Genomic DNA, 20,151 nt, shown 5'->3' on the forward strand with positions numbered 1-20,151 from the left:
TTTCAACACCGCTGTTTATTAAAAATTGTTTGAAATGATTAACACCACGTTTTGCTCCCCAAGCATTTACATTAGCTGGAATATTGCTGAGTGCGGCGTGAAAGAAAAAAAGCAAAAGCAAACGTCACATTGAAAGAAGTTGAAATCCACAAGTCAAACCTGTCCTTACTGGTACTACAGGTCATAAAGGGTAGGTAATGGGATTTTGCATGGAGACTAGATATATTTTTCATCTAAAGGTTCAAAACCAGATATTGGCAAACACCAGACCACCAGACACACCACACACACACACAGTCACACACCCCCACCCCCACCACCACCCCCATCCCACACACAAACAAGGTTGTTATACAACAACTCACATGGTTGAGGACCAAGCATCCGTGACCGTACATCCCAGAACAATGACTACACACTGATTCACACATTGCCTACCTACCACATACCTCTTGACAATGTCACAAAACGTTAATGAACAATTGCAAATTAACACGCTTTAAGCGGCCATTCATTGTTCCACGTTACCTTTGCCTTGGAGCCGTTGTGACGGGTACATAATTAACACTTGCTTCACATTCTACTCAATCCGATTGGATCCCGCTAATCCCTTTACAAATGACATGGCTAATTTTGTACTAATCCGACTACTCAAGGTACTGTATAGTTTCTATTGAATTCCACGTGCACGTTACTCCCTCGTAAGTGGTTTTGTTGACATCACATGTTGTATATAAGAGCAGAGCAATGTTCTTACTCCGTGTCAGTCCAAGCGGCTTCAGGTAACGTCTATAAGGTAAGTGTAGCGGGATTGTTGTACACGCTGTCTGTCAGCACTGTGAAAATATCGGGTGGTGCTAAACTATATTTTGGTAGTATACAACTAGGAAGTACTTTATGACTGTAATTATTAAGGCTCTTGGATATCCATTGGCTGTTCGGCGTCATTAACTGAAACTGTATATAGTATACAATAAACTACGGTTATAACGAACACGCTTATAACGAACTGATGGATATAACGAACTTACTTTATTGGTCCCGACTATTTGCTGTAGCTATTATGTATAGATGCTTATAACGAACTACGGTTAAAACGAACTAAAATTAGTAGTCCCTTTGCGTTCGTTATAACCGTAGTTTACTGTATGTCGGTGTACGATGGCATGCAATCAACCAAGCCATCTACATGTACATTGACCACTGAGTCCATTTTAGTCATCTCTTTAGATAGAGAAGATTGATTGTAGTCAATTCTAACCCGGAATCCCCACATGGTAACACATTATTGACTTATATTCATTCACTGCTAGTCAATACTGACCGCATTAGTATCCAATAACTTCATGTACATATTGCATTAATGTTGTTATTTTGCGCCTCTATGCAAAGCAGTTATGCTTACTGATCAAAACTCTAAACTTCCAATACTCAAGTCCTCCACGATGAAGCTGTTCCTCTGCCTGGTTCTCCTGCCTGTGCTGGTCCTGGCCGCGCCGTCCTTGAAGATGGAGCTCCTGGAGGAGCTGCTGAAGAGGCTGGAGAGGAGGCAGCTCGGGGACACGACACCTGTCACCGAGGACATGACACCTGTTAACGAAGGTACAACGCCTCTCAGCGAGGGTACAACGTATCTGACCGAGATTGACACCTCTTCAGACGACCATACGGAATCGACAACTGCAGAAGACATGGACACTTCACCATCGGTCACCTACGACATGACATCCGATAGCATTCAAAGCGACATGACGACACCTGTATATGACATATCCTCTTCAACGTCAACGCCTAACGATGCCAGGGATATGACAACTCCATCTGCTTCAGGTATGTGATTCTTACACGGCCAAATATATATTCTTGTCTTCATGTCATGTCAGAAGTGTTTCATCTCCCTATTAATTTCACGACGAAGCTAAATCAATACAGTTTTTCATTTCTAAATCGGTCTTTTCAGACATGGGACCAAGAGAATACATGAGGCAAGCTACAGAAGGCGTGTGTATGCTACTGGCTTTCGTGAAAGGACAAGAGAGGCTTTTGGAAATGTTTGGCAATCATGGAGGTTCACCTATGATGGCTGGTCTCATGGGAGGATTACCGCCACAGTCCCGTGCAATGACCAACATGATTGGTCCTATGGGAGATCTGCCTAAACAGTCCGGTTCTATGGGAAGTATGCGTAAACAGTTTGGTTCTATGGGAGGTATGCGTAAACAGTTTGGTTCTATGGGAGGTATGCGTAAACAGCCCGGTTCTGTGGAAGGGTTACCTAAACGTCCCACTGAAGACTCTTTCCCCTGGGAGGAGGCTGAACAGAAGTTACAGGACCTGTGCGATCTCGTCAACAGCTACAGCTCCGAACCTCTGAAGCTGGCGCAAACCCTGGTTGAACAGATGGGAGGTCAGTATAAATTATATGATGATCTTATTATTGTGACACGACATCTACTCTGACTTATCATTGAATGCACAGTACCTTAATATAACTGAATTAATTTATCTTGCATTACATTTGACCCCGTGGTCTAAGTCGCCGTAGGATTATGATTTTTGGTTTGTCAACACCATACCCGGGATCGTGGGTTTCATCAAATCAGTAATCGTCAGCGATCTGTGTCACTTCAATACATAATATAACTGAAATACTATTCATTAGTATTAAACCCAACTCACTCACTCACAAACATTTTGTACACTCATATTTCTGAATTAGGGGGCACGGGTGGCCCAGTCGTCTGAGGCGCCGCGATTCGCTGTGCAGAGTTGCGTCCCTTGGACACCCCAGAAATCTATGATTTTGGAGTCAAAACTCGGTTCGCCCCGATTATGTTTCTAGGTTTGTCAGCACCATACACATGCTCGTGGGTTTCACCGAAGTGGTAAACGTCTAAAACCTGCATCACTTCGGGCTTTCCTCCCACATTAAGCTGACACGCCGTGATATAACTGGAATACTGTTAAAAGCGGCGTTAACCTCATCTCACTCAAATCGAGTCCGTTTTTACCAGTAAATGACTCATAATTTACACAGGTTTTAAATGACAACTTAAAGTTAGATCTGCATGTGTCATTGACTCTTTATTGCATATATCAATGAAGATTCATTCGTGTCTGGCGTACCGCTTATGATTAGCAAACTGAGGCTGAATTTACGGTAAACGACGTTTCCCCTGACATCTGTTTCAAAACCCGCGTAACACAAATGTTAATGTGTTATTCGTTTTTTTCAGCTCACATAGGTTGACAGATTGTCTCTTGAGCCGACTCATTAACTCCTCCAGCCTCACCCAGACCGATGGACATCCCGCTCATTTGCGAACAGCGTCGATACTGACGCCAGCCAGATCACCTGATCCTTATGATACAGAAACATGTAACTATTGCAATGATAGTTGCTAAAAGGCATTATAAGTATTATATTCTAATCGAAGAGATTACTCTTTTTACCATTACATGAATTTCCTATAATCTTCACGTTGATTATAACTGATATTGTTCCAAATTTGATACAAATAAACCACGATTGTTGTTTGTACTTGCGTCTTGTTTGTCTTCACTACTGCCATTACAATGTCAACATACCAATTGAGAAATATGTCCAAGCGCTGGTGATCTAACTATACTACTCAAAATTTGATAAGGATCGTAGATATTTTTCTTAATAAAAAAAACAAAATAACTGCATAACTGGCAATATTGTGTTCAAGTGAAATCAAAAACGTCTCCAACACAAGTGCACGTGCATTTCATGCCATGGGAAATGCGTTTCACATCACAGTTCATGCTTTTGCTACCATTGCACGATTTCCAATCAGGCAACGGTGTCTGATTCATTCTGAAACTGTAAACTCAATTGAGTGTTTACACTACGTTTATCTACGCAATGCCCCCTCAACGTGTAAGGCGTCGCCTGACGACAGAACAACTGGGCAGATGTATTGGAATGCTTGATGCTGGCTATTCACAACGTGACGTTGCCAATGCACTAAACGTCAGCCAGAGCGTTGTAAGCAGGGCCTGGTCCCGACAGCAAAATTTTGGTACAGCAGCACACCGAGGTCGACAACCCAACGCCAAGATCATTTTGTGGCTCTTCAGGCACGACGTCATCCCTTCTGGACAGCAACCAGCCTACGTAACGACCTCCTGAACGCCTCGGGGGTGAATGTGTCCACTCAGACGATACGGAATCGTCTTCACAATGCAGGTCTCTACTCGAGAAGGGCATGTGTCCGAATCCCCCTGACTGTTCGACACCGGCGGGAGCGACTGGAATGGGCTGAAGATCATTTCACTTGGACACGGAACGATTGATTTCCAGTTCTGTTCACCGATGAGTCCAGGTATTGTTTGGACTTTACAGACAGGAGGCAGCGGGTGTGGCGACGACAACGTTAACGTTTCCATGATGCCAACATCAGTGAACATGACCGTTATGGTGGTGGTTCCATCATGGTCTGGGGTGGAATCAACAGAGATGGAAGGACAGATCTTCATGTCCTGGAGAGAGGAACAATGACGGGGGTGAGGTACCGGGATGAGATCCTCGATGTGTACGTCAGACCCTACGCTGGTGCTGTTGGCCCTGAGTTCATCCTGATGGATGATAACGCCCGTCCTCATCGCGCCAGGGTGGTTGAGCAGTACCTTGAGCAGGAGACAATTGTCCGCATGGATTGGCCAGCGCGCTCGCCGGACTTGAACCCGATTGAGCATGTCTGGAACATGCTGCAGGTTGCCCTTTCACGCCGTAGAGCACAACCCACGACTTTGGCAGAGCTCGGACATGCCCTCGTGGAAGAGTGGAACAACCTTCCCATTGGGAACATCCGGGTGCTTATTGACAGCATATCTCGACGTTGTCAGGCCGTCATTGATGCAAGGGGAGGTCGTACTCGATATTGACACTTCATCGACTAAGTGTAATGATGGACTATCCCTCATAACTGTGTAATTCTTTCTCTTGTTTGCTGTTAACATTTTTTAATGAAATGCCTTTTGGTGTTTGCAGATTTCAAACATTCCATATTGATACAAGTTCATGCCGTTCATGAATTTTCATTCATAACATGATTAAACACGTTTCTGAGTCAGAGTCATGTCTTTTGTTATGTTTGTGGTAACTTACACACATATCACCTAGTGATCCTTATCAAATTTTGAGTAGTATATAACAATTCGGGGTCTTGTCATCAAGATACACATGAGTGAGTGAGTGTGGTTTTACGCCGCTTATAGCAATAATCCAGCAATATCACGGCTTCACACATTGTACCCATGTCGGGAATCGAACCCAGGTTTTCGGCGTGACGAGCGAACGCTTTAACCACAAGGCTACCCGACCGCCCCTCATCAAGATACAAGATACGCTTAATATATTTCACGTCGGTTTTCACAGGCAACAATATAACATTAGCTCTGTAGAGCTACTATTCCTACAACAGGTTAAGAGAATACAAAATATAAGCAAGGATACATGTTCGTGTACATAGATATGTTTGATAATAAATCGCTTGTTCGAGCTTTATGTAAGTTCAGAGTGTCATTACACGTTTTCAATGTGTATTTTAGACATTGATGTCAAAAAAGAGAAGTTGCCATGGGTTTCTGTAAAAACTGCCAATTAGGCGAAATTGAGGATTAATTTCATGTTTTATTAGCATGTGATAAGTATGAACATCTAAGAGAAGTGTTTATTCCGAAGGTTAACAATAGGCATAAAAAACAAGATGTTAATGATCAGGGCCCCGTTCCACAAAGTGATCTTAGCGATAAGATGATCGTAATCCCCATACTTTAACATAGGCTTACGACAATCATAGCACTAAGATCGCTTTGTCTTATAAAATCCAAAAACTCTGCTGTTATCCGTTCACTAGCCATATTGTTGAAACATATATATCTATATCATGTATATCACGTGACTGAACAAATGAAACTAAAATGTTAAAAGTACAGAGGACCATGCTGCCATAAATACCGAACAACATGTCTGTCTGTGTCCACCTCTGTGTCTTATCCTTACTTCGTACTTCATCTTCTAAATGCCTATCGGGGGCGGTCGGGTAGCCTTGTGGTTAAAGCGTTCGCTCGTCACGCCGAAGACCCGGGTTCGAATCCCGACATGGGCACAATGTGTGAAGCCTATTACTGGTGTCCCCCGCCGAGATATTGCTGGAATATTGCTAAAAGTGGTGTAAAACCATACTCACTCACTCACTCTAAATGCCTATCAAAGAGGTTAAAAAGGATATTTATAACAGAGATGACTCAATGTACACGGGAAGCTAAAACATATTTACAGTAAAATACGAGGAGTATAAAGGAAATGAAAGAAAACCTCAGGGGAAAATCGTTTACCTTATAGAAAACAGATGACATCATTGGATGATTCCCACTGGACATACAATATATCGATTCTATTATTGCTTATAATATTATTCAATTCATTGTACCAGACTTTACGGACCCGTGAAGATTCCGGGGTAGAATAGGTCTTCAGCAACCCATGTTTGCCGTAAAAGGTGACTATGCTTGTCGTAAAAGGCGACTAACGGGATCGGGTGGTCAGGCTCGCTGACTTGGTTGATGCATGTCATCGATCCCAATTGCGTAAATCGATGCTCATGATATCAATCATTGGATTGTCTGGTCCAGACCGCCGTCATATAGCTGGAATATTGCTGAGTGCGGCGTAAAACAAAAAAATCAACCAATCATTCCATAGCGAAATATGACATTTGTCAACATCGCTGTTTATTAAAAATTGTTTAACATGATTAACACCACGTTTTGTTCCCCAATCATTTACAATTTAAAAGTTCACCATTAAACTAGGATAACATGCTGAAATCCCTTCATTCACGCACACCTTGCCTGCATTCAATACCAAAAAGACATTAATTTATTATGGGTTAAATACGGTAGGAGTTTGCCTGCCGCAGCCAGGTACATTGCACGTGAATGTGGTGTCACGAGGTCACGCGAGGAAGGTGACGTGTAGAGTTCACTGACTGTGTTGAACCATTCGAGGTCTTCGCATTACACAGGCGAGCATATTTTACATCTTGCAAAATATTGGCTCAAGAATTTGAGGTTACAAAGTATTGGAGTGTTTAGTTGGGCAAAGTTGAGCCGTTGGGCAAAGTTGAGCCTTTGGGCAAAATTGAGCCGTGGGGCAGATCCTTGTATTTGAATGGTACGATGTGTTTGGTATGCTGGTCAAGTTACAGTAGGGATCCAAAACTGAGCCAAGGAAAACGGATGAAAAAGCAGTCACAGATGAAGATTAATTTAAGATAAGTATATTATGATTATAATTTCAAACATTTCTGAATAACAACTGCAAAACTTGTTACATCACGTTTGCTTTGGTCACAATTTTAGTTGGGAATTGTATATTTCAGGTAACTGAAAAAAGGAGGCGGTTTTGACAGATTCGTTGATTCGACTTAAAAGACTGTTTACGAGTTTGACGAGTGTATTTATTTGTGATTGTTAAACCTGCTCGCTTGTCAGCTGCGGTAGGCATAACCCTTAAGATGCGTATGTTGTACGTTGTCGCCGGAGAAACATTGACGTCACTGTTGCGGCGAGAGGTTTACACAAGCTGACACACTGCATAAGGAAGCGAAGTTGATCACAAGGGTGGAAACTCAGAAACTGTGAATTGGCAGTGCAGGCTTTCCTCCATAGGTCGTAACGGATATCCGAGAAGAGGGTACAGTTGATCAGGAAATGGGTCTCGTCTTCAACTTGAAGTTCATCACAGAACTGACATATACGGTCATTAAGTGGGGTAATCGGTCGCCGGAATCTGCCGAGCTCAATTTCTAAAGGTAAAGTCGCACATCTCAATTTTGCAAGAACACTACGCACTTGTCTGTTCAGAATATTCCGGACATAAGACTCGACGTGTGCGGATGCCTTGAATAGCCTGTAGGTCCGCAGTTTGTTCCCATTGGCTAATCCCCTGTCAATCCATAGATCCATCCACCAAGAGTCAGCGTCGGCGGCAATGATACGGTCCCTAAGAACTTTGAAATCATTTTCAGCAATATTATACATGTCCAGATTACTTGAATCAAACCTTTTCAACAAAGACACAGCAGAATTTACCCATGATTTCCGGAAGCGTTTAGACCAGTTCACTATCACAGTAATCTTTCGATCAGATTCAAGAGATATTATTTTCTTCCACAGTCGTAATGTTTCTAAGTTTTGAAGTGTTATCGACGAAAGCCAGCCCATTTCGCCACGAACAGCTAGGTTGGGAGTTTTATTTCCGACGCCCAAGAAAAATCTGCAGGCGCGGTGTAAAACATTATTAATGCATCTAAATTCTCTTAAACCCCAGATCGCAGAGCCGTAAGATAAAATTGGTTGCACCAAATTACTGTACAATGTGTTGAAGACATCATACGCCATGCCTCCTACCGCTTTGAATTTACAAATGAGAACTCCCAAAGCTCTATTAGCCGACTTCGCAAGTTCCTTAGCACAATAATTCAGATCCAAGAGTTCTTGAAACCACAATCCCAAATATTTATAAGCGTGGGCAAAGCTGATCTTTTCCGTGCCAATAATAAACAACGCGCTCGACTTTTCCACACCTGTTGGTCGGAAGTGAACCACCTTCGTCTTGTCGATGTTTATCAGCAGACGCCACTTAGAGCACCACCTTGCGACGACGTCCATCATACGTTGTAAACTGGCTTCGTTTGGAGCAATCAAAGCAATATCGTCTGCGTAGACGAGTATACTTAGCATCGAGTCGCCAACACTGACGCCACACTGAAGAGAGTTAATTGCACTGGCCAGGTCGTTAATAAAAACTGCAAAAAGCGTAGGTGACAGGACACAACCTTGTCTCACCCCGGTGTTAACATTAAACAGGTCTGTTAAATATCCATTGACGCGGACTTGTCCTGTAGTGTTTTCATACATGGACGTAACAGCTTCATAGAATTTTCCGTCTATTCCTAGTTTACGGAGTTTGTACCATAGGCAGTCTCTGTTCACTATAATAATAAAACTGTGCACCGATTTCAAAATTTCGAGGCACGTGACCAGGACGGACATTATTAACACGTCATACACAAGCTATGGTAATCCAACTGCAATCACGCGCTAATTCTGTTTATTTGCATGAGTAACTCTACGCAAAGCAGACGTTTCCTAATGTACTACATCTATTTATCCACCTGTAATTTATTGTTTCTGCATTTCTTATTAGAATCGGAGCTTATCTGTAGAATATTATACCGGACATCACAAGTTCAGCTATTCCGGTGGAAAAACGGCTTTTAGTAAAGACTGTACAAAACGCTGCTTTTGATAAGTATATAACCATGTAAGTAGGGCTGGGTCGGGTAACTCGGGTCGGGTGGGAACTGAGCAGGACCCGGGTACCCACAGGACTACCCGGACCCGTGGTTAGTCACGTGATATATTGTTTTATGACCAAATTTATCTAAAACTCTATGGTCACACTACAAGTCACTAATGTTCCCATTTCTTTCTGACTATGCACGCATTGCTTCTGACTTTTATATGTTTGAAAAAAAGATAAAACTTCATGCAGTAAACTGTATGCATGACCAGATCGTTTTATACGTGTAGCTAAATACATTTTGCCAGGGCTACGGTCAAACCTTTCCCAATCGGACAGTTTGTACCTACCTCTTAGGACCTACAGCGGGTACCCGGGTAGGGTCAGGTAATAGCGGGGTGGGTACCCGGGTAGTAAATGTTGACTCGTCCCAGCTCTACATGTAAGCTCACGTCCAGGCGGAAACTGAAGTGAGCGGGTCAGACAGAAGCAAAATTCGGACAAACAAGTATTTCAAGAAAAGCTATACAACAAAGAGTGATGTCAGCTGCCCCCGACCAAGAGCACATAGAAGCGCAATGACCAAGTTTAGATGTGGAGTGGCGCCCCTCCGAATTGAAACCGGACGTTATGAAAATATTCCTTAAGAGAATAAACTGTGTTTTAACTGTATGAATATCATTGAAGATGAGAACCACACCCTCTTTATACAGATCAGGGCAGGGATCTCATCAAGGCTTGCTGGGAGGTATGGCCAGATTTCGACTTTTTAACAAAGAGAGTAATATTTAACCGTATTTTAGTCCACACTGATCTTATCTTTCACACTGCTAGAACCTGCCATGATATTTTAACACAGAGGCCGTTTATGCTGTAAAACTTGCTGACTTTTATAACTGTTTACCTGTACTTTTTAGCACATTTTGTATTTTACAATTAATATCTCTCATAAATCGCTGAGCGATTGGTTGTTTTTACATGTTTATATGAGTATGCATACGCTGTGGTATATGTCCATGTAACACAAGTGAGACAGAAATAAAACCTTCTTGCATGTAACGCTCTTCCTGATTCATCGAAGTCCCAAGCGCTTCCGGGAAAGTTTATATTGCCCCTTATCAGGCTACTGAAAACCGAAAAGGAATTAATTTGAATCACTGGGACTAATATTCCTCCTGCTGACATTGTGAGAAACCAAATCTTGATGTCTCGGAATGTTATTTCCAAAGAGCCATTGGGCAGCTTTTAGTTCCATATCAATCGCTATCTGATCCAGTGGCAGAGTTGCCCCAACAGTCTGATCCACTAGTACTGTGAGGGTTCCCTGTAGAAACTTGCCCCATGGGAAGATTGCCTAAACAATCTGATCCAGTAGGTTGGTTGTCTAAGCAATTTGGTCCACTGGTAAGGTTGCCCATACAATCTAGGTGCCGATGTACACAACAGTCTTAGCGCTAAGGTTGTCTTTAGTCTGTTTACGTATGGGAGGCACCCTGGTCCATAGGGAAGGTTGCCTACACAATCTGATCCTAAACAGTCTGGTCCACAAGGAGGGTTGCCCATACAATCTGGTCCATTGGGAGGGTTGCCTATACAATCTGGTCCACAGGGAGGGTTGCCTATACTATCTGGTCCTTAGGGAGGGTTGCCAAAACAATCTGGTCTACAGGGAGGGTTGCCCATACAATCTGGTCCACAAGGAGGGTTGCCTATACTATCTGGTCCATAGGGAGGGTTGCCAAAACAATCTGGTCCATAGGGAGGGCCATCGAAAATAACCAATCTTTAATAACAGCTACGGATGGCGGGGTGCCGTGATTGAAGTTTTCGCTCGTCACTCCAAAAGTCAAAGTACGATTCACCATGTGGGTCCAATGTGTGAAGCCCATTCTCTTTGTCTCTGTCGTGTCATGGCTGGAAAATAGCTAACATCGGCATAAAAGGATACTCACGTCTTCAGATTGGATAGTTAACCGGTAAGTTATTGTAAATATCTTTTCAAAGCATATAAATGCTATTTTCCCCAGTACCAACGGACTGGTTATTCCTCTCTTAATTATATCATACATGTACTAATTACTGATTCGTCTTTTTCAGAACAAATGGGTTAAAACGGGGACCAGGGCGCACCTTCCACCATAACCTTAACCCAGTTGTTTTATTTCTTTCAGTTGTTTATGTTGTCTGTCTTGAAACAACAAGGACGATAGGCTATAATTCGTTTCACTCTATTGAGTGAGTATGGTTTTACGCCACTTTTAGCAATATTCCAGCAATATCACGGCGGGGGACACCAGAAATGGGCTTCACACATTGTACCCATGTCGGGAATCGAACCCGGGTCTTCGGCGTGACGAGCGAACGCGAACCACTAGGCTACCCGACCGCCCCTATATGTAGAGTATAAGACTGTAGCGCCTTTTTACAGGTATTTATTTCTGTCATGTACAATATATACATATATATTTTCATTTATTGTTTCAAATTTGCCCGTGTTTGTTTGAAGAGTACATACACTTGTACCGACTGTTATCAGTGAAACATATACACACGCGCTAGAAAAGGTGCTACATATAATAAAATAATTTCCATGTGGAAATTAAAAATATATAATCAATTAACATTTTAAAATACACCAAGAAACATAACTGGTTCAACATGTTTTTATACAATTTCTTAAATATAAACGACAAAACCTTTTCCATATTCATAAGAATCCATAACGTCCATTGTTCAGTTCCAAATCTCATATTGTTCAGAAGACGGCCTAGGCCCAAGACACCCGAGAGTGATCTCAGCCTAGGCCCAAGTCACCCGAGAGTGATCTCAGCCTTGGCCCAAGTTACCCGAGAGTGATCTCAGCCTATGCCCAAATCACGCTAGAGTGATTTGAGTCGGGGATTGAGTTGGGCCTCCTTCACCGGGCTGACATGGCTTGTCAGTGACTCGATGTGGGCGGTCGATGTCTGCTCGGGTGGTAAGAAATGTAAACAAAATGGAAAACAAGAATAGGATAAGTGAAACCCACAGCCACATAAATATTTGGGTACATTTGATTTTATGGTTTTTCATAAAAAGGTTATAAGAGGGCAGTCGAGGGTTGATAACATGGTATGATATGACACCTTTCATATAATAATAACCCCTAAACATATATTGTATATCTGTAAAGCGTATATGTGTATATACATGTGTGTATTTCTTGCTTTAAATGCATAGCAATATTTCTCAATCTCCTGAAGATTAAAAAATAATATGTATATATCCAATGGCAGATGTCTACAGCTTTTTTGTAAGATGTTAAGCTTTTGGGTTTTCGGGAGTTTAATGGGTCTCATTTATTAGCAATGTCGGGACAAAATAGGTCCCTTCGCTTAACAGCATTCCCACCAAGTCGGACAGAGACAGGGTTGTTCCACTCAAGAAGTGATCAGTTTGGTTTGGACCAAATCAATTTAGATATGACGTGCACTGGGCTACTTTCAAACGAAGCGAAATCTGGGACCTTGCAAAGAAGTGGCCTGTCATTTTTGGCAAGGACCTTTCCGTAAGAACGTCTTCATCTCCAATCCGTCGGAATCGTTTGGTGAAATATCGGAACTAACATGACAATCATCAGTTAAATAAAGTATGATCGATTTGCCTATTTTACCAGGGATTCTGAAATCTTACATATATATAAACATTTATTTAACGAATGGACCGCCTCCGTGGAGCGTCCGCCCTCAGTGGGCAGTCCGGACGAGTACAAGCAGCCACAAACACACACACACACACACACACACACACACACACACACACACTAATCTTGAACACGAAGTTGAACCTCACATTTTACGAAGGACTAATCCATGTGTAAACTTCTTAACAGCATCGTTTTGCACATGGTTACCAAGTGTACACATTCCGCGACAAAATGACACAAAGTCAACAACACTTTTCTAAAATAAAAATAATAGCTCAAGAGCTACAGTTTATGTAATGATAAAGTTATTTAGACCAAACTTTGAAGTTATCGTACAGACAATGGTCTGCAGACATGGTGGGCAGGGATAAAGAATTAAAAGATGCATGAATTTTAAGCATTAAATAAATACTTGCAATATATTTGTTCCGTTCAGATGAAATGCTCTGTGTGTGAAAGTTCTTATTTGCCATTTCCTTTTACATTTAAGTAACAAACAAATTGCGGAAGCAATTTATATTCATTGTATCTCTGTTACCATGGTAAAATAATTTTCATTTTCAGTTTAGTCTTACAGATTCTTTAAGCCGACAGCCTCAGTAATCACTGGCGACTGCAATTTTGTTTAATTTCCTTGACATCAACACAATCATTTCATCGAATTCTCGTGCAGCAGCACCGCCGATTTCGGTTGCGTTTTGGGCTCTGCATTCTATCCGTTTCTGTCATTTTGTCTTTATCATCAATTAACTATAAGGATTTGTTTTGTGCTTTCCGCTTTCATCATATGTCTTTGTTTTTCTTTTAGATGATGTTGACTTGTATTTTGATTCTTAGTTTCCCTGTTTCCCTGTTTTTCATATTGAACATTAACAACATACAGGAACATCGCTCATAAACACACCAAATGTTTGTCTTCGTCAGCTGGAACATTTCACGACAGGGTCGGAACATTTTCACTGCAATTCTATGTATTTAATCCAGATATTTTTTCCGTGTCGGAACTAATTATGTCAGAACCAATACATTCTAACAGGGACCACCGTGATTCGTACCAGCGATTCATTAATCAAAATCTCTCAACAGTGTTGTTGTTGTTTTGTGGCTGCGTGGAGCTCGGGAATTCGCCACATGGCGGTGCCCTTTTCGATTTCACAGCACGTCATGGATGAAACCAGATAATTCTACCAAGAACAAGCATATTGCTCACAATTTGCGACTCTGTCGTTGATACTAAATGGTATTACTTCTACGTATTCGATTATTACATGTTGTTTTGCTCAATTTGATTCACAATTGTGTGAAAAATTGTCCAAATGTTATGAATGATTGACCATGTTGACATCACCGAAGAAATGGGAACATTGTCAAGTTTGTTTCGGTTCATGTTTCAGCTGCACAGTTTGTCACCTGTCACGTTGCACAGTGCTGAATATAGTTTTTTACAGGTAGGATATTGACTTTTACTCATGTTAGGTTACATTTCGTCTCGCATTGGTCATTGGTGTGTACTGTCTCAGTGTCTGTAGACATGGACGATCTTTGCCCATGGTCTAAACCAGAGACCATATATCGGTATATGTACGTCTATGTCTGAACATTTCGGAATTCCGTTTGTGAATTGAATGTTGTTTTTTGTATTTTCATATTCGTATGTACCACTGAATAATTCTCGCTGTTGTGGTTTGACTAACAAGGGGTTTTAGGATACCCAACAGCATCTTGCAGCTAAGGGCTGTTGATATGAGTGCAGAAGTGACGTGAAATGGTGTGTCTGTGTCTGTGTGCACACTTGTCTGGACTAATGCCAGCTTTACATTGCTAGCCCACTGAGGAACACAGCCAAACACTTCATAATCAATGACATGTACACTGGATACCCGATGACATGGACACTTGATACCTGATGACATGTACACTTGATACCCGATGACATGTACACTAGAGATGTCATGATACAGGACCCGTGAAGATCTGGGATAGAATAGGTCTTCAGCAACCCATGCTTGTCGTTAAAAGCAACTAAAGGGATCGGGTGGTCAGGCTCGCTGACTTGGTTGATGCATGTCATCGTATCCCAACTGCGTGGAGCTATGCTCATGATGTCGTGATATTGCTGGAATATTGCTAAAAGCGGCGTAAAACCATACTCACTCACTGTTTTTCTAAAAGAAATACAATTGTTTGATAAATTGTGATGTACAGAGTGTGTTATTTGATAAATTGGTAGTATATGATTTTTAACAATGATTGTTTGTAGCCCTCAATGGGGGCTGAAGTGTCAGATTGTCCCTCTGAGAGGGTGTCATGAGTCCTTGTCATTTAAAGACTATTTATCATGTTCCTATCTAACTTTGTTATAAACATAGAAAATTTGTCATTTTAACTTTTTTTGGTTAAAATTGCTACTCTTTCTTACTTCAGAATGCAGATGCATGAAGATCCAGGGTAGAATAGGACTTCAGCAACCCCTGCTTGCCGTAGAAGGCGACTAACGTAATCGGGTGGTCAGGCTCGTTGACTTTGTTGATGCATGTCATTGATCCAGATTGCTTTGATCGATGCTCATGATGTCAATCACTGAATTTTCTGGTCCAAACTTGATTATTTACAGACAGCTGTCACATAGCTGGATTATTGCTGAGTGCGGCGTTAAACAACAAACAATCTAGAATGCCAATCAAATAGTAAAACAGTAAAAAATAGTCTGGTACCACCATAGGTTAATAGTGTGATTAACAATTCACACTATTGTGATACAATGACAGAGCCAGGTACAGGGGACCTGTTCTGACCTAGACTCCCCACAGAAACCAGCCTAAAGCAGCATTGGATCCTACTCATTGTGTCAATGGTGGAATGAATTCATTCTTTCCTATGGTTTTCACACACTTATTCTAACTTTAAGGGGGGCACGGGTGGCCCAGTCGTCTAAGGCGCCGCGATTCGCTGTGCAGAGTTGCGTCCCTTGGGCACGCCAGAAACCTATGATTGTGGGTTCAAATCCCGGTTCGCCCCAATTATGTTTCTAGGTTTGTCAGCACCATACCCGTGCTCGTGGGTTTCACCGAAGTGGTAAACGTCTTAGACCTGCGTCACTTCGGGCTTTCCTCCCACATTAAGCTGACACGCCGTGATATAACTGGAATACTGTTAAAAGCGGCGTTAAACCCAACTCACTCACTCACTCTAACTTTAAGTCGAATTTGGCTGAGAGAAGTTGAAACATTTGAAAAAGTTGTTTTTCTTAGACAGAACCATGGACATCCTTAGCATGTTTGTATAGAAGGAGCCAGCAAGACTCCCAACACTGAATCACTCTGTTGCAGATGTGATTTACTACATCCTCGGACAACAGAGCGTGTCAAAGATCAATGTGCACCTAAGCCTGTCCCAGTACACCACTGATGACCCAGTCAGTATTGAGTAATTATTAGTGACGATATGGCTGAAATATTGCCGATGTGACTATAAATCTTAACTCACTCACTCAATTGAGTAATTAATTCTTTACAGCATGTGGATCTGGGTAATATAGGGAGGCTTCACTGTGGATTGGGGTAATAGAGGGAGGCTTCATTGTGGATCAGGGTAATATAGGGAGGCTTCACTGTGGATCCGGTTAATATAGGGAGGTTTCACTGTGGATCCGGGTAATAATATAGGGAGGCCTTACTGTGGATCGGGGTAATTATATAGGGAAGCTTCACTGGATCAGAGTAATATAGGCAGGCTTCACTGGATCAGGGTAATATAGGGAGGCTTCACTGTGGATCAGGGTAATATAGGGAGGCTTCACTCTGGATCGGGATAATATAGGGAGGCTTCACTGTGGATCAGGGTAATATAGAGGCTTCACTGTCAATTGGGGTAATAGAGGGAGGCTTCACTGTGAAAAAGGATAATATAGGGAGGCTTCACTGTGGATCGGGGTGATATAGGGAGGTATCACTGTGGATCGGGATAATATAGGGAGGCTTCACTGTGGATCGGGATAATATAGGGAGGCTTCTATCAGGGTAATTTTGGGAGGCTTCACTGGATCGGGGTAATTTTGGGAGGCCTCACCTGTTCACTGGATCGGGTAATAGAGGGAGGCTTCACTGTGGATCGGGGTAATATAGGGAGGCTTCACTGTGGAACGGGGTAATAGAGGGAGGCTTCACTGTGGATCGGGGATATATAGGGAGGCTTCACTGTGGATCAGGGTAATATAGGGAGGCATCACTGGATCGGGTAATAGAGGGAGGCTTCACTGTGGATCGGGGTAATATAGGGAGGCTTCACTGTGGAACGGGGTAATAGAGGGAGGCTTCACTGTGGATCGGGGATATATAGGGAGGCTTCACTGTGGAACGGGGTAATAGAGGGAGGCTTCACTGTGGATCGGGGATATATAGGGAGGCTTCACTGTGGATCGGGGTAATATAGGGAGGCATCACTGGATCAGGATAATTTAGGGAGGCTTCACTGTGGATCGGGGTAATATAGGGAGGCTGCACTGTGGACCGGGATTATGTGGGGGAGGCTTCACTGTGGATCGGGGTTATGTAGGGAGGCTTCACTGTGGATCAGGGTTATGTAGGGAGGCTTCACTGTGGATGGGGGTAATATAGGGAGGCTTCACTGTGGATCAGGGTAATATAGGGAGGATTCACTGTGGATCGGGGTAATATAGGGAGTAGACGGCACCTGCAGCAGAGTTTCAACTGGTGCTGGATATTGGATTTGTGGAGTTACTGGAATCACAAGAAGTCTGGGTCATCAATGGAGAATAACTTCTTCACTAGAGTGTGCAACCCTTCATGGTACCATCTGCGGGTAGAAGACGTGACTGCTGCTTTCTGGGCTGAGTGAGAAAAGTGTTGGTTATAAGCGATGTGACGAGTACTGTCTCAGTGGCTGCATAACGACTTCCATCCCTGTCAGCTTTTAGTGTTTGTTTATTATCATGATAACAGTCTTCTCCTTCCATTAATCATATAGGAAGGGTCATTTTGTGTGGCTGTTGATTTCAAGCTCACGAGCAGGACACATTTTGGTTTTTTTGTCTTATTCTGTCAACCACTTGTTCTGTATGCACACGGAACAGGAAGGTTAATTCATGGTCAGACATCCTGACATTCATTTACTGAGATATGAAAAAGTACCTGAGGACCTCTAAAAGCAGGGCTAGTACTCACTCACTCGGGTATTTTGTTTGTAATCTATCACAGAGCAGACAGAAAAAGAAATACCATATTCGACGTCACAAGCGCCCACAACGGTATTTGCTAATGTATTTGCTAGTGAACAATCCCAATTTGCACCCTTCCGATTGATCAATATACACAACACTTATTTATTCGTGCATAATACGCACTTGAATCCTTAAATGGGGGGCGATTAAATTCTGGAAAAATGAATGTCGTGTATAATACACACACTTTTCTTTTGTATCATTTCAGGCTGTCAGCATTAACCAAGAAATTTATGATCTTTCATCCCTTTCAACCAAAATTATATTCTATTAAGAGCCCCCCTATTTCTAATTTTGAGAGCTCCCTGGGCGCTTATTAAGTTGAATACAGTAGTTGTTGAAAATGTTCTTCAAGGTCTTTTGTGACGTTTGTCCCTGGGTTGTTGATCCATAAACTGAAGAATGTAATTATTATCTTTTCCCTTACTTTAAGAAAAGTGAGTTTGCCTGTCAGAATCGTATTTTGTTTCTCCAAATGGAGAAGTGTCATGACATAAGTATGTGTCAATGCATAAACTTTTATTGAGTTTGTGTCCCAAATTTAAAGACAGACATTTGTTGCTATTTAGGCAATTTGTGTGGCGACTACAGAACTAGTAAAACCTCTGCATATTGTGTTTATTATTAGATCAGAGGTTTCTGGTTTAAAAATTTGGAACAGGTCTCTCGGAAGTATATCAAGATGTGTTTGGTAATTATCTTTTGAAGGTATGGAGTATCTAAAAACTAAAGTGTGAGTAGCGTTTCCATGCTGACAATGCTATTTTGGAAAGACCTGCCACAACATAGAAATGGATTGATCTTCAATGGTGTGCATGTTTGCTTGAAATTAAATATCAACAGTTACAATGTTGGGACATGCCATTTTGATCATCATTCTCTACCTAAATATATAAATGATGTGTGTGAGTGCTATCCTCCATGAATATGACCTTGTATTAACTTATCTGGATTAAAGTTGAATATTTTCTCACTTGTTTTGGTATATCAACAAGTCATGTAAGACAAGCATCAGTTTTAGAAATACACATTTAGGGCTTCACACATTGTACCATGTCGGGAATCAAACCCATTTCTGCCGTGAATATTTCTAAAAGCAGCGTGTAACCAGGACTTTTACCCCAATTGCGTCAATCACTGGATTGTGTGGTGCAGACTGCTGGAATATTGCTGAGTTTGACACAGATGTTGCACAATGAAAGACCGCAAAAGCAATTTCAAGCTAGCAATGATCATTGGTTATGCAGTGTCTTTGTGATGCTCCTGCATCAAGATCAGCTGGTGGATGCTTTGAAGATGAAGCCAATATAATGGACATTTACAAAGAAATATTAGCGATGAAAACTAATAAAGTTAGATGCACACATGATGTAAGGGTGAACACTTAGCCAATATGAAATTAGCAAGCATTGGGCGATTTATGAATATGCTGCTGATACACATTCAGTTGCAAAAAGACGCTGGACAACCAATGATCATTGCTAGCTTGAAATTGCTTTTGCGGTCTTTTATTGTCCGTCTCACTCAGCAATGTTCCAGCTATGACGGCAGTCTGCACCAGACAAGCCAGTGACAGGCTTTAATGATTGACATGTATTAACCGAGCAGTCGCCTCTTATCGCAGCACTCGACAATATTACAGCTATATGGGCGGTGCCGGGGAGTGTGATGGAAAACAAAGAAGACTGGTGGCTGGCACACATTTATTCTGCTCAACTACACAAGATATTTAAAGTAACCTATAATTTGTCGACTTGGCACAATGATCCGTTATCCAGGCATGAGCATCGAGTTTGAAGATCCAGTGGTCAAAGTAATGAAGCTGTCTTACTCCATTGTGTCCAAGCAGCACTCGCCAACCAAACCACCTGTGATAAATTCCATGTACAA

The 20,151-nt window shown here is 42.0% G+C and overlaps 1 protein-coding gene across 1 annotated transcript; it reads left to right on the plus strand.

The window, feature by feature from the left end:
• The first annotated feature begins 1,445 nt into the window (after nucleotides 1-1,445).
• On the plus strand, nucleotides 1,446-16,452 carry LOC139471027 (uncharacterized). The gene is made up of 3 exons (XM_071253329.1): nucleotides 1,446-1,830; nucleotides 1,961-2,407; nucleotides 16,352-16,452. The coding sequence occupies exons 1-3, from the start codon at nucleotides 1,446-1,448 to the stop codon at nucleotides 16,450-16,452; spliced, it is 933 nt and encodes a 310-aa protein (XP_071109430.1).
• Nucleotides 16,453-20,151: the final 3,699 nt, after the last annotated feature.

This window comes from Haliotis cracherodii, unplaced genomic scaffold (assembly GCF_022045235.1).
Source record: "Haliotis cracherodii isolate W230 unplaced genomic scaffold, xgHalCrac1.p SCAF_21, whole genome shotgun sequence".
NCBI classification, from domain to species: domain Eukaryota; kingdom Metazoa; phylum Mollusca; class Gastropoda; order Lepetellida; family Haliotidae; genus Haliotis; species Haliotis cracherodii.